The following is a 22,908-nucleotide window of genomic DNA, read 5'->3' as shown; positions in this document are numbered from 1 at the left end:
CTGAAATGGCTCGAACTGCAATCCTGTTGCTATAGTTACCTCTCAGTTGCGACTTTAGTTCGATTCGTTAACCCCAGATTGAAATATGCGCCCTGACTAATTGTTAATTAGCCTACCTTTTCTGGTTAACCAAACATTTAAAAATATATATTTAATATACATAATTATAGTAGGCAATGACATAATTATGCATAATAAAATCCCCTATTTATAAACCTCCACCCAGACCACCACCGTTAAAGCACTCTGCTTTAACAGTGGTGGTGGTCTGGACTGAATCCACAACTCGTTACGCTAATCGCAGCTCAGATTGGCTCTGAACAGCTGACTGAGATTGGAGGCTCCGGGCGCCGGGGATGCGACGCAGACCGCCGCTGATGTCTGTGTGCCGTGATGTGTGTGGCGTCTGAGCAACAGCCCGGAGTCACTGTGATCCGAGGTGACAATCCAGATAACTGTGCGGCTGACAATGCACCGACGACCAAACATCCAATTTAATTGAATGGGAGCTACTGGGAAATTCACAGGGATTCCTCTGTGACATATAGCCTATCGTGCGATGGAAGTTAAAAAAGGGATTCTACATTGCATTCGATTCTTAAGTCCTCAGTGACATTTTATAAGTGGAATGGATTGGCTATATTTTCGGGAACGTGTACGAGAATACCTGTTCGCGCCAACTTAGTTTTTTTCACTTGAAGAGTGGCTCAATGGAGAAACTTGAATGTGACATTACACCGGTAACTAAGAATGGCGATGATTAAGTCGAACTTGAGCTGTTTGGATACTTTATCCCGGGGAAACAACTGCCTCCCCGCCAGGAACACGTCTCCCGGGGTAGCGGCCACCCTCGCCGGCGTGCTGATCTTCACTACCGTGGCTGATATCCTTGGAAATCTACTGGTCATCCTGTCCGTGTACAGGAACAAGAAACTGAGGAATGCAGGTGTGAAAACCTCTGTAATGTCAGGCAAATACCAAACATTATATGATGAGCTTTTATTGAAGATACTTATTTTTTTCATTTTCTTTTCAAAATTTGCTGAGTTTGTATATTTGTAATGTAATTGTGTAGGCTATAGCATGCATCTAAATACACTTACGTAAGTTAAAGCAGGATTGGCTTTTCATGTTGGCTGAAGTTGTTCCCAGCTGCTGTTGTCAGTTTGGCATGAATCATATCTTTTTCAGTTGATAGAGGTTGTTAATTGCAATATTGGAAACAGGATTTGGTCATGGCATTATATCAAAACATAGTTAACATGATTTTCTTTGTGTGCCCTGTTTTGATGCACCTTTTCCCCAGACTTACATAAGAGGCACCAGCGAAACATGGCTGTCTTTTTGTGTTGTGCAACAAAACAAAATATAAGATGTTAAATAATGTCACGTTTTTGATGTGCAAAGAAGTGTCAGGAAAATGTAACCCAAGGCACGAGCGATTCAACAGAAGGACGTCAGCAAACAACTCATTTTACAGGTCTTCATTTTGTACTGTATGCTGTGCGTTGAAGAAACAATTAGATATGTGAGACTTTATTGCCCTGCAGGAATTAAAAGTGCACAGTCTTACTCTTACAACCACTCACACATACAGCGGTGTCCAAAAGTCGAGAAATCTAGTGAAAATAATTTTTCTAATTTAATAGATTTTTATTTTTTTTATTGCAAATGATATGTTCAGCATTATACTAACAATGGGAGTGAAACGTTGAAATGAAAGGTGCAATGAATTTGAAAAACCTGATGATGTTAACCAGCATGATTTGAAAATACTCCAGAGAGCTTCTTGTGCTTCACTGGTGAAAAACCTGACTTTTTGTTCAGTGAAGTTCACATGGTTAGTGTCCCAAATTTGATTACTTGACTTAAAGTCAATTTGCTGCTCTCAGACTTTCGTATCTCTTTGTACATCTGTTAAAGGACCTGTTGCTAAGTTGCTACATTATCTGATTTCTTTCATTCTTTGCTTGTAATCTTATACAGGTGAGAGCGAGAGAACAGAGCTGTGCCTGTGAGGGGTATATGTCTATCGATTTCACTGCTATATAGTTATTTAACATGATTAGGCTGCACATGGCTGTTGTTATGAGAATGACCATAATCTCAGCAGGGCAGACAGAAACAGAAGAGATCTTCTGTGATCCATTCCATCAGAGCTGAAGTGCTGTCATCAGATCAGATCAGACCACAGTGTGGTGTTAACACATGTTTAAAGACCTCTGGGAGTTGAGAATTTATCATGATTTGAAAACAGTGGTTAGTTATCCATGTTGGGTTTCACAAAATGGGAATTATGAGATGCACGTCAATCATAATGAGAAAAGCATGCTTCAGTGTGGATGATGTTGTTCTCCTTGCATATTCCTGTCATCAGACCGTTCCGATCTCTGCAGCTGCTCCTAACTGTTTAGACAGCGTGTCGCAATCTCACTGCCTCAGATCATGCAGCTTTTTCCCAGCCTGCCCTGAGCTGCTTGAGTAGAAGTGAAACACTGCATGTTTGCATAAAGAATGGAAATCCAGCATTGCTGGATGGACGAACACAAGACGCTTCGCTCCAAACACACATGCACACAGCCACACACTACACGCATGATCAGTGTTTGCACCTACTGCGCTGAGCCCATCTCAATGTTCAGGATATGTCAGTGAGGCTCTAGGGAGAATTTGGAATGTTAGGTTCTGGAACACTCCGTAACATCAGAATCATGTGTTTGACGATGGGAATACTGTGGAAAAGAAAGGCTCCAATTTTAGTGCTTTCTCTTTTTTTATTTCTATTTATGGTCTTTTAATGCCTTTAAGCATAGGGCAAATGGAGAGAGACAGGAAACCATGGGGACAGAAACAATGATGAAGACATTACACAGGCTCTTTATGTGTTGTTGGCTTTTTGTGCTGTTCACTCTGCCACTACTAAGGCATGATGTTTGTGTTTGTTGATGAAAAGGTTGTTGTTGGTGGTGAAATTTATTCTCAATAAGCATTTTAACTAATGGTCGATGGGCAGTTGTGCTCATGTAATTCTATTTTAAGTATTACTTGTTAATAGTATGTTGTAGTTTAGAATGATAATTAAATGCCCTGAAAAGAAGCAGTTAAATTAACCATATAATTAATCATGGTAATTGGCAAATAAATAAATAAATAAAATACTATTAGTATTAAATGCATTTTGATCCATAAATTAAAACAATTTTTTTTATATGTCATTCATAGATGTCTGTATTTTGATAAAAGGATGTCAAAATGTTGACTACATGGGCTCAGCAGAAGAAGTCAAACAGGACGGATCTCTTGTGTTCAAGTGCAAAGTGGCCACAGGGACCATTAAATAAGGACCATGCATATTCATGTACATTGTTGTATGAAAATACACCATGTAAATATGCCAGAATTAGTAAAAAGATACTACTTTTCATCTGCACGTATTAAATACGTTCTGATCTATATAATTTTCTTCATCTACATTTTTAAAAATGTCATTCATAAATGTTTATATCTATATTAAATAATATTTTTTATGTTATAGTCCAGTAAATACAAGTTTAGTCAAATCTTCAGAAAGAAGGAATATAAGCCTTACAAAAAAAAAAAAAACCAAAATAAATACGGACTAATATATCAATGTATGTGAATTTTGGCATGAGTAAACTGAAGCCCGCATTCCTCTTTTTTTGTTTTCCTCTGAGCTCAGGCTATTTCTAGAGCCGCCGGGTTTGGTTATGGGGGCTGTGCAGATTCTGGCAGCATGAGTTGGGTTTAATCAATACTCCCTTACCCCGGTCTTCTGGCCCATCTTTAGACTACAGTGCTGATTGATAGCTTCTTAATGTCCAGCTTCAGTTGGCATTCCCTCACACTGTTCAGGAGATTCTGGCACTAATTAGATCTGCCACAGTCAAGCATCCCAACCTGTCTAAATCATCTAAACCCCACTATAAAACCAGTATACATTTAAACACAAGTACACTGCCGTTCAAAAGTTTAGGATTGGTCAAATTTTATGTTTTTGAAAAAAAGTCTCTATATGCTCACCAAGGCATTTATTTGTTTTAACAAAATATACAATTTTTTTTTTATTCCAATTCCAATTTTAAAGAAATAATTTCTATTTTAATATATTGTAAAACTATTGTCATAATTTGCTTGCAATAGAAATAATTTGTAACATTGTAGGTATTTACTCTTTACTGTCACATTTGATCAATTTAATGCATCCTTTCTGAACAAAAGCATTAATTTCTTTCAAATAACAAAAAATAAATCTTACTGACCACAAAGTTTCGAACGGAAGTGTAAATAGACACACACACACACACACACACACACACACACACACACACACACACACACACACACACACACAAACAAACTACCAGTTGGAGTGGGAGGCATTTCAGTGGTTACAGTTTGAACATTTTCATTGCTGAATTACAGTGTCTCCATTAGCAGCAGAAGCATAGCTACTGCAGTTCGTCCATTACACCTCACCTGAAATTGCAGCAGTGTTTGGCATTGGCACACACTCAGGGCTGCTGATGAACAGATGGCTTTCAGAGGAGAGGCAATAAACTATTCTCATTGTAGCAATGCACACTGACAGTGAGGAAAGATCGGCATTGGCGGTGTATGAATTCTCTTCTTTTGAATTCAAACAAACACTGAGTCAAGAGTGGCCAGCTCTGCTCCTATAGTATAGGGCTACCTTCCACAGACTCCATCCAACCTGCTCCAGTATGCTACAGCTGTCTGTAATTTTCAAGTAATCCTGAACACCTTAATTAGCTGGTTTAGGTGTGCTAATTTGCTAAAAACATGATTTAAGGGTATGTTTACACGACAACGATATGCTTAAAACGGAGAAAGTTTATCCTTTGAGTTTTCCATGTACAGACGGACATTGTCAAAACGATTCCCATTCACACGGATCCGCAAAAACGACTAAAAACGCTGTATTCTGCTGCCAGGCCATTAGATGGCGAGGAAAAACTATAGACTGAACACGTAATACGCATGTGCATGATGTCATAGTCTTCAGAGATTCTCATTTTTGATGTTTACACATAGACCGTTTTCAAAAACTTGCACTTTGAAACACGTTTTCAAAAGTTTGCATTTTCAGGCACCCAAAACGCTGTTGTCGTGTAAACGAACGGCCAAAACGCATAAAAAGTTTTATGTTTTGACTTGAAAACGGTGTCATGTAAATGTACCTAAATTTAGCCGGGGACACACTTAACGACTGTAAGGCCGATTAAGAATGTAATTGTTGATACTTACGACTGATCATGCCCAAACGCGCTGAGTCGCGTTCAGTCGGTGTTCACAGTGTTTAAAATCTGCTGCAGTCGATGGAAACAGTCTGTTAAGCCCTATTCGCACTGGATTAGTATCACCTGGTGACCTCTAGCCATTTGTAATAATTGTGGAGGTTATCTGTGATCTTAATCCCGTGCGAATCGGCCATGTCTGTAATTTGTAAAGTAAAAATTCCACCGCAAACGACCAACCATATTTCGCCGAACACCGAGGTCCCATGATAACATTAGTCCCGTGCGAATCGGCATCTCTGTGATTTGGCGGAGTCATATATAATTTTTTCAAGGTTTTTGTCTCCTCAGCACCTTTTTATCCATCTTTTTTGAAGAATGGAGTTGAACATTGTTGGAGTGTTTTGATTGTATTTTGGGTGCTGCCTGGGTAATATCGCTATACCTACACCATACAACTATACAATCTGCAGAAAGAGAAAGCTGAAAATCATCAGAAGATGACATACAGCTGCATGCGGTAAATAACATTATTCTGTTGATGATACAGTATATCATACAGCTAGACCTATAACGACAAGACATGTCCAAGCAATAGCCTATTGACATCACATTGCTTATCCTGTGCGAATGCGCCACACGTGTGTTCAGTTCAGTCTTAGAATGTTTCAGCTAGTCGTTAAGTGTCTCCTCGGCATAAACCTCATTTTGTGCAGCTTGCTGAGGAGAACATATGAATAGTATGGCAACTTAACATTTGGGCAGCCCCTTTTGCACTTCTCCAGAATTATCCAGAATAGTTATTATTTTGAGTTTGATATGGACCATAAATTCTGTTAATGGCACATCAGTCTACACAACACACACACTCAGTTAATGAGAATGTGTTGTCTCACTGCACCATTCCCTCACACAATAAGCAGACACACACAGCATACGTCAGCGTAATTGAATGTGTCTCCAGTTCATGTTAATGCTCTTATATGGTCATTTTCTGACATGAATGGGTTTGAATTAAGCTGTAATGCTTGTGTGCAGATGGAGAAGTGGTGAGATGGAGCGTTACAGTGATTCTGAAAGTCTTTGATGGCATTGGTGATGTTTTCTTGCTTAAGCTGCGGCCTCAGGCACAACCGTCTGACCTGCAACACTTACTGTCACAGTGTATTAGACAAGTTCAACAGCCAATAGAATACCCCACTACTGCTGCATTTTGAACAATAAAAGAGTAAACATGATCTTTTGCATATAGCAGTATGAAGATGTTTAGATAGCTGGAGTGGGTTTGATCCTTCTGTTGGCAGAGCTCCCGAGAGGACGCTTTGCTGTTTTATATGATTGGCTGGCACACAGGAATAATTCAGCATTATGGAAATGAAGGGGGAAATATTCCCTCTCTTTCTTTTTCATGCATACGCATAAACACTTGCAAACACACTGCTTCAAATACTTACCAAGTATACATTTGTGCCCCAAACAACCTCCTTAGTTTTGGGAAGTGTTCGAAAAATTCAATGTATTACATTCTGAATTACTCTTTAAAGAAACTAAAGACAATACAGTGTTATATTTGGGAAAGTATACATTCTTTTACATTACTTTTTTTCTGGTTCCGTAAATTTGAAATGAATACAATGGTTTAAATAAACAGTTTTAAATAAAATAATTTATTTGAAATATATTTAAATAAAGATTTGTTTGTTTATTAGTTTGAATTATACGTTTAAAAGAAAGAAAGACTGGCGTAAATAATGAGCAACATGCTACTTGTATTGTAAAAAAGAGATCTGAGAATTCATGCGGGTAACTTGTAAGGTATTACACTTTACTTCTTCTCAACGCCTCTCTCGTCTCTTTCTCCCTGTGCCTCCACTCAGTTATTTTTATGATACTGGGATGCAGGGGGAATATGGGTGTATTTAAATAACCCTAGTGCTTATGTGTCTGAGGTGTGTGTGTGTGTGTGTGTGTGTGTGTGTGTGTGTGTGTGTGTGTGTGTGTGTGTGTGTGTGTGTGTGTGTGTGTGTGTGTGTGTGTGTGTGTGTGTGTGTGTGTGTGTGTGTTCAGAGCAGTGTTGAGGGCTGGTGGTAGGATCTCATCAGTATCTCATGAGATTTATTATCCAATAATTCAACACACAATGTCAGATTTTAATGTTACACACATATAATCCTGGGCATGAGCGAGACATGAGTTGTGCAGAGTTATAAAAGACTATCTGATCTGTGTATTAAAATAAGCCTGCAAAATGCATTTCACTATCAGTTCATTCCAGCATAAATGCTCCAGACTAGCTGAGCCAGACTATCCATTAAATACATTTATGACAGCACAGACAGAGGCAGATCAGCCAACTCATCCTCACTGATAACCTTGAATTGGCTCAGAGAAGTACTTTAGGAAAGTAACAGGTAATTGCATTTTAATTGTCTCCCCTGAAACTCAGCGGTGAACTGCAGATTACTTCTCTTTTTCCCCTCACAGACAGATTTAGTAAGAGGTAAAATCCAATCTTTTGACTTTCTGAATCTTCCATCTCTATCTGACAAAATATCTAACTATTGAACCACACTTAATAATATATGTATACAGCATAAATAACAGTGTGTATATATACATTCTTAAAAATAAATAAATAAATGTTCTTTATTGGCAATGGCATCTATGGTTCCATGAAGACACTTTAACATCCATGGAACCTTTCCAATGCACAGAAGGATATTTATAGTGGAACAACATTCCTAAAATTTTTAAAATGTTCTTCACACTAATGTTTCTTTTAAGAAATGTATATTCTTCTATATGGCATCACTGCAAATAAACACCATTGGAACCTTTATTTTTAAGGGTAGCATATTAAGGTTGTGGATATTTTAATTAACCAATATTTTGCATAATTATATCAAATTTGTTGCATTATGCAACAAGACATGTGCATGTGTGTTCATGTATGTGTGCGTGTCTGTGTGTGTGTCTGTGTGTGTTGGGGGCAGGGGGTATGTGGAGAGGTTGCATAAGCACATTCAGCCTGGTTTCAGTCCATCAAACACCTCAGGTACTGAGACAGTATAACATTTGAGACAGGCAAAGAAGCAGGCTGGTAAGCGGATCCACGTGCAGGTTTAGATTTATTAAAGTGCAAACACAAAGTAACTGGTGAAAACAAATGTCCATTCAACGACTGACAGAGAACAAGTGAAACAAAGGGCTATATAGACAGAGGTAGACAAGCAACAAGATAACAAGGGGGCGTGGCTAATAAGAAACACACAGGGAGACTAATCAACATTAAACCTACAAAGAACTGCAAAACATGGAGCAAGACAGGAAATAACATAAAATTCCAGGAACACACAAGACGGGGAACACAGGTTGGAATCATAACGTACAGTCTGTGATATTAAATTGGCATATTTATTGCTAACTTACAATTTGTTATTGCCTTACATTACATCACAACTCTAAATGCATGGTGTCCACAGCAGAAAACACTCTTAAAATAACTACTTTTAAAAATTTAACAAAAACATATTTCAGTTAATGAAGTCATAAATTACAACATAGATGTGAAATCTATTTTGGTCTCCCTCAACAATGCAAGAATACTGCACTGTATGCATTTCTGAAGCTCAAACATCTACAGATGGAACTCAGAACATGCTGACACCTCAAAACAAGTCTCTCTCCAAGATTTTAGTTTCTCTGCAGAGTGAAGTTTGAGTTCTGCAAGTTTGAGAATGAATTTGGATATTTTTGACAAGACGCTTGCCTGGCAAATAACCTTTCATGTGCACCCATCTTCAGGTTCACTCTCCCTTCGGAGTTTTCATTGTTTACTGTTTGCCAAGTTCTTTTTTCCCAGTTTTGCGCTGCAGAAGCTCATCAGAGCTGTTGAGTTGTTCTAGCTCAGCATTGTGTAGACTGCCTATAAAATTCTGCTGCTAGGCGACAATATTGTTTCCAGCTGGATTAAAAAAAAATCAGATAGCCTATCTTTTGTTTCAATGGATACTTTCTCAATCTTAGAATTTGGCAACACATTGAACAATGTGGAGGTGTCATTATGGTAAGAAGGTGTCAGTTTGATCTCCTGAGCTGGCAAGGCATCTGTCCATGACACCATCTGCTTGTCCTGTGTGAACAGGTTGCTTCTGTGTTATTTTACTATTCTTTAACACTGGCAAAAAGTGTTTGCTAAACATTGTACCCTCTTTATCAATACCAAAATAGCATGTGTACATCTCTGTATATATTTCTGCCAAATAGCCTGCAGATATGACTGAAATAGAGTAGTAGCCTATGCTATTTCAAATTCCGTAATAATATTTTTTCATACCTACGGTTGGGAATTACTGGCTTAAGTGATATCAACTGTAAAGGAAATCAAGGTGGAGTCAATTATATCCAGATGAAAGATGACAAACATAGTGCACTGATGAATCATGCCCAGTAACACCATATTAATGTTGAGTTAAGGAACATAAGAAGTGAAGGGCTTTATGCTGAGATCTCCCATGTGTCCTCCATGTGACTCATTTACACATGCAGCTCAGGGATGTAGAGGAACATATGTCCTTGTGTAGAGTTTGTCATGAGAAGTTGTGAGAAAGGAAACCAATTAAACTCATTCTGTTCAGGATAATCATGTGGATTTATAGTGATCCTCAGGCAGTCACAGGAACTGTCCTGATCTGAACCACAGACACAATAAATCCTGTTCTCTCTCTCGCTAGCTTTCTGTTTCTTTCTCTCTCTCTCTTTCCCAAACATGATATATGAGTCTCTGTAAAATAAGCATGTCATTATTACACTGTCTTATGTCCCTCAACCTTGATGAGGAATAAAAACAAGAGTAGACCCATCTGCATTCAAGCTGGAGGATAGCGATAATGGAAAGGTTCAGTATTCACTTCTTATCTCTCATGAACTGTGGTGTTATTAGATGTTGAAATACAGTTCCCTAAATATTTTATACTCTAACTTTGGGCCATGTGACTTTGATCCTCTGACAGCTGTGAAGGTTCATTCTGATACAAAGCGACCGACTGCAACTCAAAGTCATCTGAACCTCAAGATAATAAAGGTAGAGCAAAACAATGCAAAAATGCTTCTTTGTGTTTAAATGACACATTCCATCTTTTATGTCTTGAAGGGGTCCTAATATGTTTTTTGTTTTAGTTTTTTTTGCTGTTGTTTTTACATTTTTAACTTTCTTTAGTGTGTGATGTTGCTGTTTGTGCATGAAAAAGGTTTGCAAATTTACAAAGAACAAAATCCACTCTAAAGGGAGTTATTCTCTATATCAGTAAGCACTCTTTCTGAACTCCCTGAAAAGCCTTGATTGTAGTCTTGAGTTTTCTTCCAGGAACGTACACGTCACAATATTCCATACTGTGGAATACGAAAAAACAAAAACGGCGAGGCCTGGTTGAGTTGTGTTAGTAGTGTGTTGAATCTCGTGGTTATAGTAAGGGGTAACATTTCTGAAAGACACTCAAAGTAGTTGACCAATCACAACAGCCGTCCAATAAGAGCACATTCCGCTTTTTAGAAGGAGGGGCTTCATAGAGACTGGAATTAAACAGAGCGTGAGAGACAGACTTGGGAGAGAGGTGCTGCTACAATGTAAAATGAACAAGCATAAAAACCTATTCTAGTAGACCCCAAAAACAAAAGACTTTGAAAACGGGCATAATAGGTCCCCTTTAACTCAGAAAAAGCAAGAGATTCCTTTTTAAAATTTTTGTCCGAAATACTTTCCCGCTCAGAAATAACGTCTTTGTCCGCAGCCAGCAACACTGACTCTCCAAATGTCATTGTAAATGTCAGTGCAAAGAACCCGCAGTGACCTGTGTGCAATTCCCTGACCATTTTGAGTCTGTTGCCAGAGGATCCATTTCCAGAGACTCTTAAAAAGATGGCAAAAACTGCTTTATGGAGCCTAAGGTCCGACTTGAGCTTAGATTCTGCTCGGATTTCAGTGATGAGCTGCTGGAGAGAATCAGACTACTGAGGCATTTGAGTGCACAATTGAAAATGTGTTTCAGCTGAATAGATATTGCAACCTTAAGGGAGCTGTATCTTGACAATATGTCCAATTGTACAAATTGCTTACATTTGATCAGCTGAGTTACATAAAAATGAAATAAGCAGAACTTAACCTATCAATCAGGATTCTTTTTAGAGTAGAGCAAGTTGCTAGCATTTTCTTTTTGATCTGATATCAAGTATTATCAAGCCCAACATTGCTGATATTAATACTATTATGATGATTATTATGATACTTCTGATCATAATTTAACTACAGTTCACAATAATGTTGTATAATTTGCGTATATGTGCGAATAAAAAGTTCTTGAGCAAAATTTTAACAGGTTAGTTCTAACAATAAATCTACATTATTCTAAATGAAGTAAGGAGCTTGTGGATGCAGTAAGTAATTTGCATAAAACATCCTTTGATTTGCATCAAACTTCATTATCATTTAATTCATTGTGACTCAAAAAAATGACTAGGCTACTTTAAAAAATAGTCACTCACTGTTAATTAATTTCTAATAATATATATGTAAAAAAAAAGCATTTTTTTTTATGAGGTTAACAGAAGATTTTTTTATTTTTTATTTTTTACATACAGTATGTGGTTTTAGAAAGAAACTGATGAATTATGATTTTGTCACAATTCTCAGTCACCAGTCCTGTAACCACTGCACTTAATTTCATTCACCCTCATCGGCTCCACTCCATTTAAGCAGTCACCATCCACGACCACATCACAGGGTCTGGTCTCGTTGTTTGACACTGAACTCTTACCTGACTACCTATCTGTGGATTACTACCTGTGCGTCGAACTGCGTCGTCATCGTCTGCTAGTCTTCAGCCCACCAGCCACTTCTCTTCACTACCTGCAACAGGATAAGACATTCATTCACATGCCAGTATCACCAGAACTGTCTGCAATCAAGAGACTCACCTGCTAATCATCTGTGTCATTCAATAAACTCCATTCATATTTTACCTGTGTTTGCAATCTTCTGTTCAATGACCGATTTCTGCATGAATTATATTACGCACAAATATGTGTATAATTATGATTAGTGAATCAGACTTATTGTTATTTCTGAGGATAAAATGAGTAATTATATTAACATTTTATTTAAAAGCCATCATAACAACCAATAAGCTGGTTGTTTTTGAGATATTTGGTTTCACCTCTGATTTTTTCAATAAATGCAAGGGTAAAGATTACATAAGACATTTTTTACAGTGTATTTGCTAACGTGGTTCATTTTTTTACAGTTTCATTTTTTTTAGAGCTTATGATAGATCTTCAGTTAATCAAATAAATAGTTTAACACAACACATAGATTTGATATTATTATCCAAGTATCAATCATCATGACAACATACAGTACATATCAGAAGTATAGATATTTCATGATTATGAATTCTGCACACTTCCCCATGAATAGTGTAGATAATTTCAGCACAGAGAGCTGAAATAGCCCTGGCTGTTTGTCGTCCTGTGTGTGATGCTTCGGGTTATTTGGACTCGTGCCAGACTGATGGTGGGAGATGATGGTCTTTTAAAGCACACTTCCTGTCAGCTGTGGCTTTGAGTTGACAAATGTTTGGCAGGCTGAGACACTAGTCAAAATGCCACTATAGATTTAAATGAAATGGTAGTATAAATCATGTTTGATGCTAAAGGTGACATGGTGAGAAAGGGGCAGATTTAGGGCTGTCTAAAATCCCATTTTGTGTCTGTGTGTGATTGTGCTCACCAGGCAGACATAATCTGTAACTGAATCTTGTTTCTCTTATGGTTGGGGGGAAAAAGGGAGTTTTACACAACAATCTGCATTTGTTGCAGACAGAACAAGCTATGAGTGTTCTCCGACCTCAAGTAAAAAATTATCATATGACAAGCAGGGCTTGGTTCTGATACCAATGGTCTCACTGACCTCCATGGAGGTAGTTCAAATGGGAAGGAGGCATAAATGTTTTACTCCAGCTTTTTATAGGAGACAGAATACCAGAGACCTAAAAATTTGCTTTTTGTTTTATCTGCGAGCATGTATTTTTTTTTATTATATTATTATTATTATTATTACCCTAAATAGAGTGTGGCCCAGTCTAATCACTTCATAATACTTTGCATAAGTGGACATCGTATGATACCAGTCTGTTTGAATCTGTTTCACTCATGAATGCAACCTTCATGAGTTGTCAAACATGTTCAGTTTTCTTGGCACGTAATCTTTTCAGCTCCTTTGGTTCAAGACGGAGAGTGTGATGGAGGGAAACGGTCAATGAGAGTTCATGAATGGAAAATTGTGAGCAAAACAAGTGTGACCTGATCAGTGTTGCGAAGAGACAAAGAATTATTGAAAGTGCGGAAATGAACTCCATTTGAATTCAGCAAAAGATTTGTAAATGGGTTTATGAGGGCAACTCAATAAGAATGCATGTTTGCAAAGACACAATGAGGTCATTTTTAGAGAAGATTGATGTATCTTGGATTTTTGAGATGGAATAAGGCTGAATTCTGAGGTCTGGCAGTGTGGCTTTTTTTCTCTTTATCTATAGGGTGTTGTAAATAATAATAATAATACTTTGTCACACTTTAGTTTGTGATCTACAATACTATTAACTATGACGTTTGCCACAATAAACTCCTAATTACTGCTTATTAATAGTTAAGTTTAGGTATTTGGTAGGATTAGGGATGTGTAGAAATGCAGAATAAGGTATGTGCTTTAATAAACAGCCAACATAGTAATATGCATGCTAATAAGCAACTACCTGATAGTGGTAATTGGGCCCTAAACTAAAGTGTTACCATACATTATTTATATTGCGATTTTCCCTCAAACCCAAAGTGCTACACACATACATACATACATACACACACACACACATATATATGTGTGTGTGTGTATGTGTGTGTGTATGTATATATGTATGTATGTGTGTGTATACAGTGGTGGCCAAAATTATTAGAACACCTGACAGATCTGAAAATATTGACCTTTTCTTTTGCCTCCAAAACATGATTTCATTTCATAATGTTTATAAAACATGCAGTTGGTTGCTCTGAGCACAACAAATATCAGATTAAGTTTTTATCCATTTTGAACTTTAATATTTGGTATGTCCACCTTTGCAGCAATTACAGCAGCTGGCATAGTGTCAATATATTTCCTGAGAAATTCAACATTAATGTTATCCCATGCCTTCTGCAACTGAAGCCAAAGGCTTTCCTTTGAATGTACAATAGATCTGTCCAGTTTATTTTCCAACTCGCCCCAAATTTGCTTCGATGGGGTTGAGGTCCGGACTTTGACGGGTCCAGTCCATCATTTTCCCTCCGTCGCAGGTAGTTCCGGCAATAGTTAGAAGAATGTTTTGGGTCATTGTACTCTTGGAAAATAACAACTGAAACCTCTTAAATATGCCAAGTGTTGTAATAATTTTGGCCACCACTTTATATGTATACATATACATTGGGATGGTCAAAAAGATTGGTCCTCGAACACTCGAGAGCAAGTTGACTGTCAGTCTGCAACCGTAGTTAGATGCATGTATGAATATCTATATCTGCAATAGACTTCAGCAGATGATTCTGCTAAACTAGCACAATACTACAAGACGAGGGCATACGCTAATACAACATTAAAAAGTTACCATAATATGTAATATTATATAAAAACACAAACCAACACATTCTCACCAGTGGAAGGTTATCACGTCTTCGGGAATTTAAATCTCGGCAGATTCACAACCAGAAGCCGCGCAATGTTGTGGCATCACTGATTCAAGGCTGTATCCAGATCTGATTTAGGACCTGCGCCTGGACACGACGACAACGCAGTCCTGAAGTGTCAACTAGTCTCTCCCCTGTGAAGGCCTCCTTCCCTTCCCTTTAGCTCTGTACAGATAAAATGTTGTCAAAATAGTTCTGGTTTATATGGCTACTCGGAAGTGATAAATAATTCTGTATTATAAATTTACAAGGCCAGACAAGTAATTTGTTTAGGTCAATTTGTAAAGAAAGACTACATGCCTGCACACATATATACTCAAACACGTAATACGCATGTGCACGGCGTTAGCGTTTTCACAGGTTTACATTTACATTTACATTTATTCATTTAGCTGACGCTTTTATCCAAAGCGACTTACAATTGCTATATATGTCAGAGGTCGCACGCCTCTGGAGCAACTAGGGGTTAAGTGTCTTGCTCAGGGACACATTGGTGTCTCACAGTGGATTCGAACCCGGGTCTCTCACACCAAAGGCATGTGTCTTATCCATTGCACCCCCCCCCCCCCCCTCATGCGTTTACGTTTTTAAAGCTTGCGCAGAGATAAGAAAGAATAAATATATATATATATATATTTTTTTTTTCTTCAAGGCTTGCACCTTGGAACCTATTTCAAGGTTTGCGTTCTCGAGCCAACAAACACTGCTTTTGTGCGAATGAGCGGACCGGAGCACGTTAAGGCTTTTCTGTTAGAATGGTGTCGTGTAAGCGCCACCTAAGTTAATCACTAATGATCTTTGCAACGGAAGTGAATCGATCAAAACTAACTTCAATAACTTTATTCTAGAGCTGCTGTAAAGCTAAAACAATCTCTGTTACTTTAATTTCCAATTATCACTGTAAAGCTGCTTTGAAACAGTCCATATTATTAAAAGCGCTATATAAATGAAGGTCACTTGACTTGACTATTTTAATATGGGAATCGAATGTCAAATGTGCATCAAAAATAATGCCAAGATTGCGCACTTGAAACAATGGAGGTAGGAATCAGTTAACAAATTGAAATAAAGTTTATGCAGAGCTTTTGGCTTTAACAAGTAGAATTTCAGTTTTTGACTCATTGCTTTTAAGAAAATGTTCTGACATAGGACATATAAGGGGCAACATATATATGCGAAACAAAATGAGCCCTAACAGAGAACCCTGCGGGACACCCCGCTGTACCAATGTTGGTTCAGATTTATTTTCCCCCAAACTAACATACTGGAAATGAACAGTGAGATGGGATTTAAACAGTCATTTGGATGATGCCATGTCTCACAGAGGCAGAGAAAGTCAAGTTTCTTATCCAGAATTATATCATAGAGGACACCTCAACCTCGTTCATTGAACGAAGATTCAACTGAGTGAAACTGATTTTGGAAGTTACATTCTTGTCATGCTTATCCTAGCAAAAAATAGATGTGCAGATCCCACGAGAGTAAAGTGTCCTGAGCAAAGAACATTTATACTGGCACACAAAGCATGTAGGTCTACTCCCCGACGAGAGCTGAAGCAAAAGTTGAAGTGAGCATTAACTTCTTGAATAAAAATGCTAGGAGACAAATGATGATCCAGTGAAAGAAATTCCGAAAAAAGAGTACCTAATAAATAATGTTGCCGTTCAAGAACCTTGATTTCATATTCTACAAAATCACATTAACGTAGACAAGAATGAAAAATATAGAAAAAGAAAACAGCATACTGATATCCAATGTTCAAAGTTTATTATAAATCCAAAGGGCGATTTTTGATGCTGCATAAAATTGGTAACCATATCATACAAAACACACAAACAAAACACAAACCGCAAACACAACATTCTGACATCTTAAAAGTTTAAAAGCCTTTAAGCAGTGCGAATAACAGTGGATGAGTACAATCTGCAAGAAAAGCTCTAGCTTTCCGTAAGACAGACTGTTCAAAGCTATTTGATAACCCAGTCTGCTTAATGTCAATAATCTTATTGGTTGACAATGCCTTTCAATGAAGTTCAATGTTTACATTACCATACCAACAGCACATAGAAAAGTCATAAGAGTCCTACTGATATTAAAAGTAGAAGACAGTCTCTGAAGACAGTGTAACCGCTGCTGGCCTTTTTTTGCATTCTGCTTCAACATGAGTATCGAAACAAAATGTATTATTAACTTAACTTATAGGACAGCAGAAAAGCAGCCAGCGCCTCACAAAGTATAACAGTAAATTATTATATTAAACTACATTTAACTAAACTGGAAAAATAAAATAAAAATAGATAAATTATTTAATTAAATGAAAAATAAAATGCATGGGTTGAGAAGCGGCAGTCAACTGCGCCAGCATCCTCTCTAACCGGAATAGTGTGAGGGGACTTAATGTAAGTCTGCAGGGATAAGAGTTATTACAGCACCTCCCTAATCGAGTTATAAATTACATATTGGTGTCCGTATTCTGTCGGTCTACACAGTTCTGACACAGACACAGTTCTGACTCTCTCTGTCTAGCTTTCACATACACACTCTTTTCAAACACACATATACTCTCAGAGATGCACTATTCTCTATTTGTTGATATCACAGAGCAAGAAAAGTCAGTGCAAGAGGCTTTTTTACTATTATTCTTTTCTCTTTTTTTCTCAAATTCAAATATCTTTCAAATACCTGTCTTTCTTTCTTGGCAACTCATATGTTGCTTAGCTTTTAATTGAAGAAATGTATCATTTTGTTATTTACTGTATGTGTGGAAATTTTTACGGAGCAATTAAAGGGACATGTTGCTGGGGAAAATATGAGATCATGGGAGGAAAAAATATATTTGAACGCTTTTGTGTTCGCTCACAAAAAGTTTTGTGTTCCCCCGAGAAACTTTTCGAACACAAAGTTTCTTGAGGGAACACAAACATTTTGCAAGCAAATGCAGTTTCTCGGGGGAATGCAAAAGCATTGAATATATATTTTTTCATCCCATCTCATATATTTTTTCCCTTCATATCCCTTTAGGGGCTCTGTATATTTTTGTCTGGCTGCTTTTGCACCTTAATTAAGCTGAAGGGAAAAAACAAGAGGTAATAGTAAAAAAATGTAGGAATGGTTTGGTGATGGAGACAAAGGGACACATTTACTCATTGTCCCTCATATGGAAACTGGCAAAGGCATCCTGTGCACAGCAGTCCTTGTGGTCCCCTGAAGGGCGTTCACACTGACAGCGATTTGCAGTGACAAAGCAACCGGAAGTCATTCATTTTCAATGAGAGTTGGTGATTTGAGGTGACATGAGCAACAGAGACCGTTGGCGATGCAACAAAGTTGAGCAGAGTTCAACTCTATGCAAATGTACACAATGACCTAATATGACTACCAATGACAGTGCAGAGAGTGGAGCTCATGTGATCCACCTCATGATACAAATAGATACGGGGGGAACATATAGCAACACTCAATATTGTGATTAGTTTGACTACCCCTTCATATGTACTGTATGTATTCATATGCTATAGTATAGTTCACCCAAAAATGAAAATTCTGTCATCATTTAATCACCCTCATGTCTCAGTGTTGTTGTTGTTGTTTTTTGTCTATTCAATGAAAGTCAATGGGATCCATGTTGTCCACTGGCATTAAGATGTAATATAATATAATAAAATAATGAAAATGCTGTCATCATTTACTCACCCGATATACAGGGAGTAAATGATGACAGAATTTTCATTTTGGGTGAACTTTCCTTTAAGTAAGACTTTTATTTACTTTTTCCAGTTGTTATGAGTAATTGTCATATGGTTTATAGTTTCTTTCTTCTAAGAAATATTTATTTATTTATAATTTTTTCCATAAAATGAAGGTCAATTGGGTCCAATGTTGTTTGGACTCCAATGGCTTTCAGAATACCTTCTTTTTTATGCAAGTAATGATTTTGGGTGACTTATCTTATTTATTTATTTTACTTTGCTTTTGTGTTTGGGTTGCCCAGTTGCCACGAGTAATTGTAATTGGTTTAAATAAATTAGATAATTAAATATATATGTAAATATTTAAATACAATTTATATATGTCACTCTCTTTTTCTCTCGCTCATAGGTAACATCTTTGTGGTGAGTCTTTCTGTTGCTGACCTGGTGGTGGCGCTGTACCCCTACCCCTTGGCTCTGTTTGCTATCTTCCACAATGGCTGGACAATGGGCTCTCTGCACTGCCAGCTGAGTGGCTTTGTAATGGGACTGAGTGTGATCGGTTCAGTCTTCAACATCACGGCTATCGCCATCAACCGCTACTGCTACATCTGCCACAGTCTTCGCTACGACCGACTGTATTCGCGCCGGAACACCTGCCTGTACCTGCTGCTCACCTGGATGCTAACCGCTTTGGCCACCGTGCCCAACTTCCTTGTGGGCTCCCTAAAATACGACCCACGCATCTTCTCCTGCACCTTCACCCAGACTGCAAGCTCCTCTTATACAATCTGTGTTGTTCTGATCCACTTCCTACTCCCGCTGGGTGTGGTTTCTTTCTGTTACCTGCGTATATGGACATTGGTGATTAGGGTCAAAAGTCGTGTCCGGCCCAATCCAAAGGTCAGAGCAGCTGACATGAGGAATTTCCTGACGATGTTTGTGGTGTTCGTACTGTTCGCCGTGTGCTGGGCGCCCCTGAACTTGATTGGGCTTGCCGTGGCGGTTAACCCTGCAAGAGTGGCGCCCAATGTCCCGGAGTGGCTGTTTATTACCAGCTACTTTATGGCATATTTCAACAGCTGCCTGAATGCTGTTGTCTACGGGTTGCTCAACCAGAACTTTAGGCAAGAGTACAAACAGATTCTTCGTGCTCTCTGCACCCCAAGAGCGCTGTTCAGTGAAAGTTCAAGGTACAACACTGAAGCCATGAAGAGTAAACAGTCACCGGCGGGAACTAATAATAACGTGAAAGAGACCAACATGTATAAGGGAGGAGTAACTACTCTTTTCTAGTAGATCACTCCCCATTTACCTAACAACCACAATATAAGGATACAACAGGCCAAGAGGTGGACCAGGGTAAAATGCGCACATGTTTCTAAATTGAACTTTTTCTAATCATCCATGGTTCATGAAACACTGGGAAATTTGGTTGATTCTTGATGTGATCGTGGGCAGAAACACAAAGTCAATTCTGTACTAGGTTTATCTAATATTTAAGGTTTTTAAAATGTTATTGGGTTATATAGCGAATAAGAATCCAAAATACCAAATATATTTCAAGACAAAGATCTTGTTTTCAAGTTTTGTTCAAAGAAATTAAACTTGGTTTGTCAACTGAAAATATATAAAAGTTTGGTATTTGGGGTGAAAAGCGTCCCTGTTGCTGGGGCTACAGGCACATTAATTATGAATAGCTGGCTGACTATTATGTTGGGTGTCCGCCTTAGAGATAATCACAATATTTATAATATAAAATATTATGTTTTTTTCACTGTAAAACCATATTAAATTATATCTAATATGTAAGGAGATTTCAGAATCTTTTAAATTCCATTTTCTGTTTTTTTAAAATGAACTAATGTTAATGAATGAATATTTATTGAATTCATTTATGTTTTTAAATAAATAATATGGTACAAACTTTGTTGAAGGGATTTTGAACAAGTATCAACTTAGTAATATATTTTGCATAATAATGACCTGCTTGTAAAGTTGTGACGTATACAGTATAGAATACTGTTATAGAATAAGTCTCTAGTCTATTTCAAGTGAGAAATTGAATATTATCTCAACAGCCATTTATGAGCACTATTAATTTACAACACAACAAATGTAATGGTCCAAAAAAAGAATCACTGTCTATCCATCTTTAATTTCACTATAAAGATAAAGGTTGGGATCATGATTTTTTTTATAGTACACTCTCAGCACAAAAGCTGTCACTGGGATGGTGTTTTTCCGACCCGATCTCAAGGCAATTCGTACTAAACCTAACCATCACGTGGGTTTAGACAATTAGCCACATTTTAATCACTCATACGAATTCGTACGAATTGGTCGTGAGATAGCGTTGGTTCTTCTATTATGGTTATAATATGTACCATTTACAAGTACTTATGTACACTTTTGGTACCAATATGTAATATGCACTCTTTAGGTACAAAGGTGTACCTTTTGAAAGGGTACCGTCCCAGTGACAGATTTTGTACCTTTTTTTCTGAGAGCGTATAGCACAACATTAGCACCATGTGTTGTTTTCTTTGGAATCTTGTCAGAGGTCAGACTTAAAAACTGGATAGCTGAAGTATTTGAATCAGTTCAGCTCAATTTAATTCAATGTTGGTTCAACTCAACTGTGTCAGTGTTGCAAAGTTAATCAATTATGAAACAAGTTCAATGTAGCTATGCAACTCTACAGAAGGTGACAGTGTCAATTCAGTTCAACACTCACTGTCAATGTGGCAAAGTGTCAATATTAAGCCTTTGTTCTCATCTGATTATGTCAGTGCATTAATTCAATAAAATGACTGAATATGCATATTTTTTAAACCACAACTGAGCTATACAAAGGTGACTGTGGCAAGGAACAAAAACTACATCAGGTGGCAGTAGTGAAGGTTTTTTTTTTTTATAAAATTATTTTTCCCTATTACTGAGGTGTGCCTTTGCAACCCAGTCTCACGGCAATTCGTGATGTGGTCACGTAATTTAATCTATTTTTTCGTGGCAGGGACACGTGTTGGCCTTTTGCACCGTCGTACCCTATATCTCAGTAGTCTGTGTGGAGGCTATAAGATGATAACTGTATTCCTTGTAGAATGAACATTCCTTAACAAATGGAGTGGTTGTCAGCCTTTTTATGTTTTTGTTTGAGCAGACTTGAGCTAAATAAGACTGAGAAAATGAAAAAATAAGACTACTGCAGACTGTCGAGTCTGTCTGCTCTTGAGTTCCTATAGAGATTGGCTGATACCATGGCAACCAACACTGAAAAAAATATGTTTTGATGCTCTGTGTGTAAATTCCTTTGTAAATTCTTTGCATATGGATGCTTTGCATATCAGCAAATCTTTCTGATAGATATCTACATCATGTTCTGCATTTCCAATCTGAGTGGTCCGCATGCAGTGGTGCTGAGAACTAAACTACATCTTTGTCTTTCTTTTTAGTCCTGTCTTTCTTATCTTGCTGTATCTTGCCTCCATTTATCTGAACATCATATGTCAATCATACTCTTTCTCCTCCCTGATTACTTTACTTGCCTTCATTTACTCTGCACACACTCATGCTCCTATCCTTGAGGGATATTTATCACTTCTCCAGACACTTAAAGCGCCAGCTGAAAGGGGCAGCTGATGATAACCTGACATAAGATTCTCCAGAGCTGTAATTTTCAAAGAACGGCTGGAATTATTAACCCTGATGCACCACAGATATAAAGAGCCATAAATGCTTTTCAAGCTCAGTGGAATAAAAGCATATGGCACTGAGGATTTTGGAGACTCACAGGTCTTCATTTTGAGCAGACATTTTATTTGCTAGTTTTTATGTATTTGCTTGAATGAATTTATTTACATGTTTTATGATTACGTTACTGTTTAGAGGAGTGCTTTATCTAACTATAAGGCTTTGAGTCAAAAGTCGAATTATACAAATGCTGGTTTGTGTTTATTATGTTTGTTTCAAGTTCAAATATCTTTTAAATTATAAGCATTTTGTCCTTCAAACTCAAAGCCCGTAATGCAGTAAAATGTTCAACAACTAGCCCTAGTTTCCTCTATTTAATTAAAGAAAAAAAAATATTAAAATGTTCTAATTTTTCTAGAGATCCTCCATCCATTTTGTTACAAAGACATTTCCAGTGCTCTAGCAGTGCCACATCCACCATACAT

At 37.6% G+C, this 22,908-nt stretch overlaps 1 protein-coding gene across 1 annotated transcript; it reads left to right on the top strand.

Moving 5' to 3' along the window:
* The first annotated feature begins 279 nt into the window (after positions 1-279).
* mtnr1c (melatonin receptor 1C) lies at positions 280-21,765 on the top strand. Its single transcript, XM_082169912.1, has 2 exons — positions 280-946; positions 19,140-21,765. The coding sequence occupies exons 1-2, from the start codon at positions 751-753 to the stop codon at positions 20,024-20,026; spliced, it is 1,083 nt and encodes a 360-aa protein (XP_082026038.1). The 5' UTR covers positions 280-750; the 3' UTR covers positions 20,027-21,765.
* The last annotated feature ends 1,143 nt before the right edge of the window (positions 21,766-22,908 follow it).

This window comes from Leuciscus leuciscus (genome assembly GCF_965113295.1).
Source record: "Leuciscus leuciscus genome assembly, chromosome: 5".
Classification (NCBI taxonomy): domain Eukaryota; kingdom Metazoa; phylum Chordata; class Actinopteri; order Cypriniformes; family Leuciscidae; genus Leuciscus; species Leuciscus leuciscus.
The sequence above is the reverse complement of the archived record's forward strand: the minus strand, read 5'-3'. Positions and strand labels throughout refer to the sequence as shown.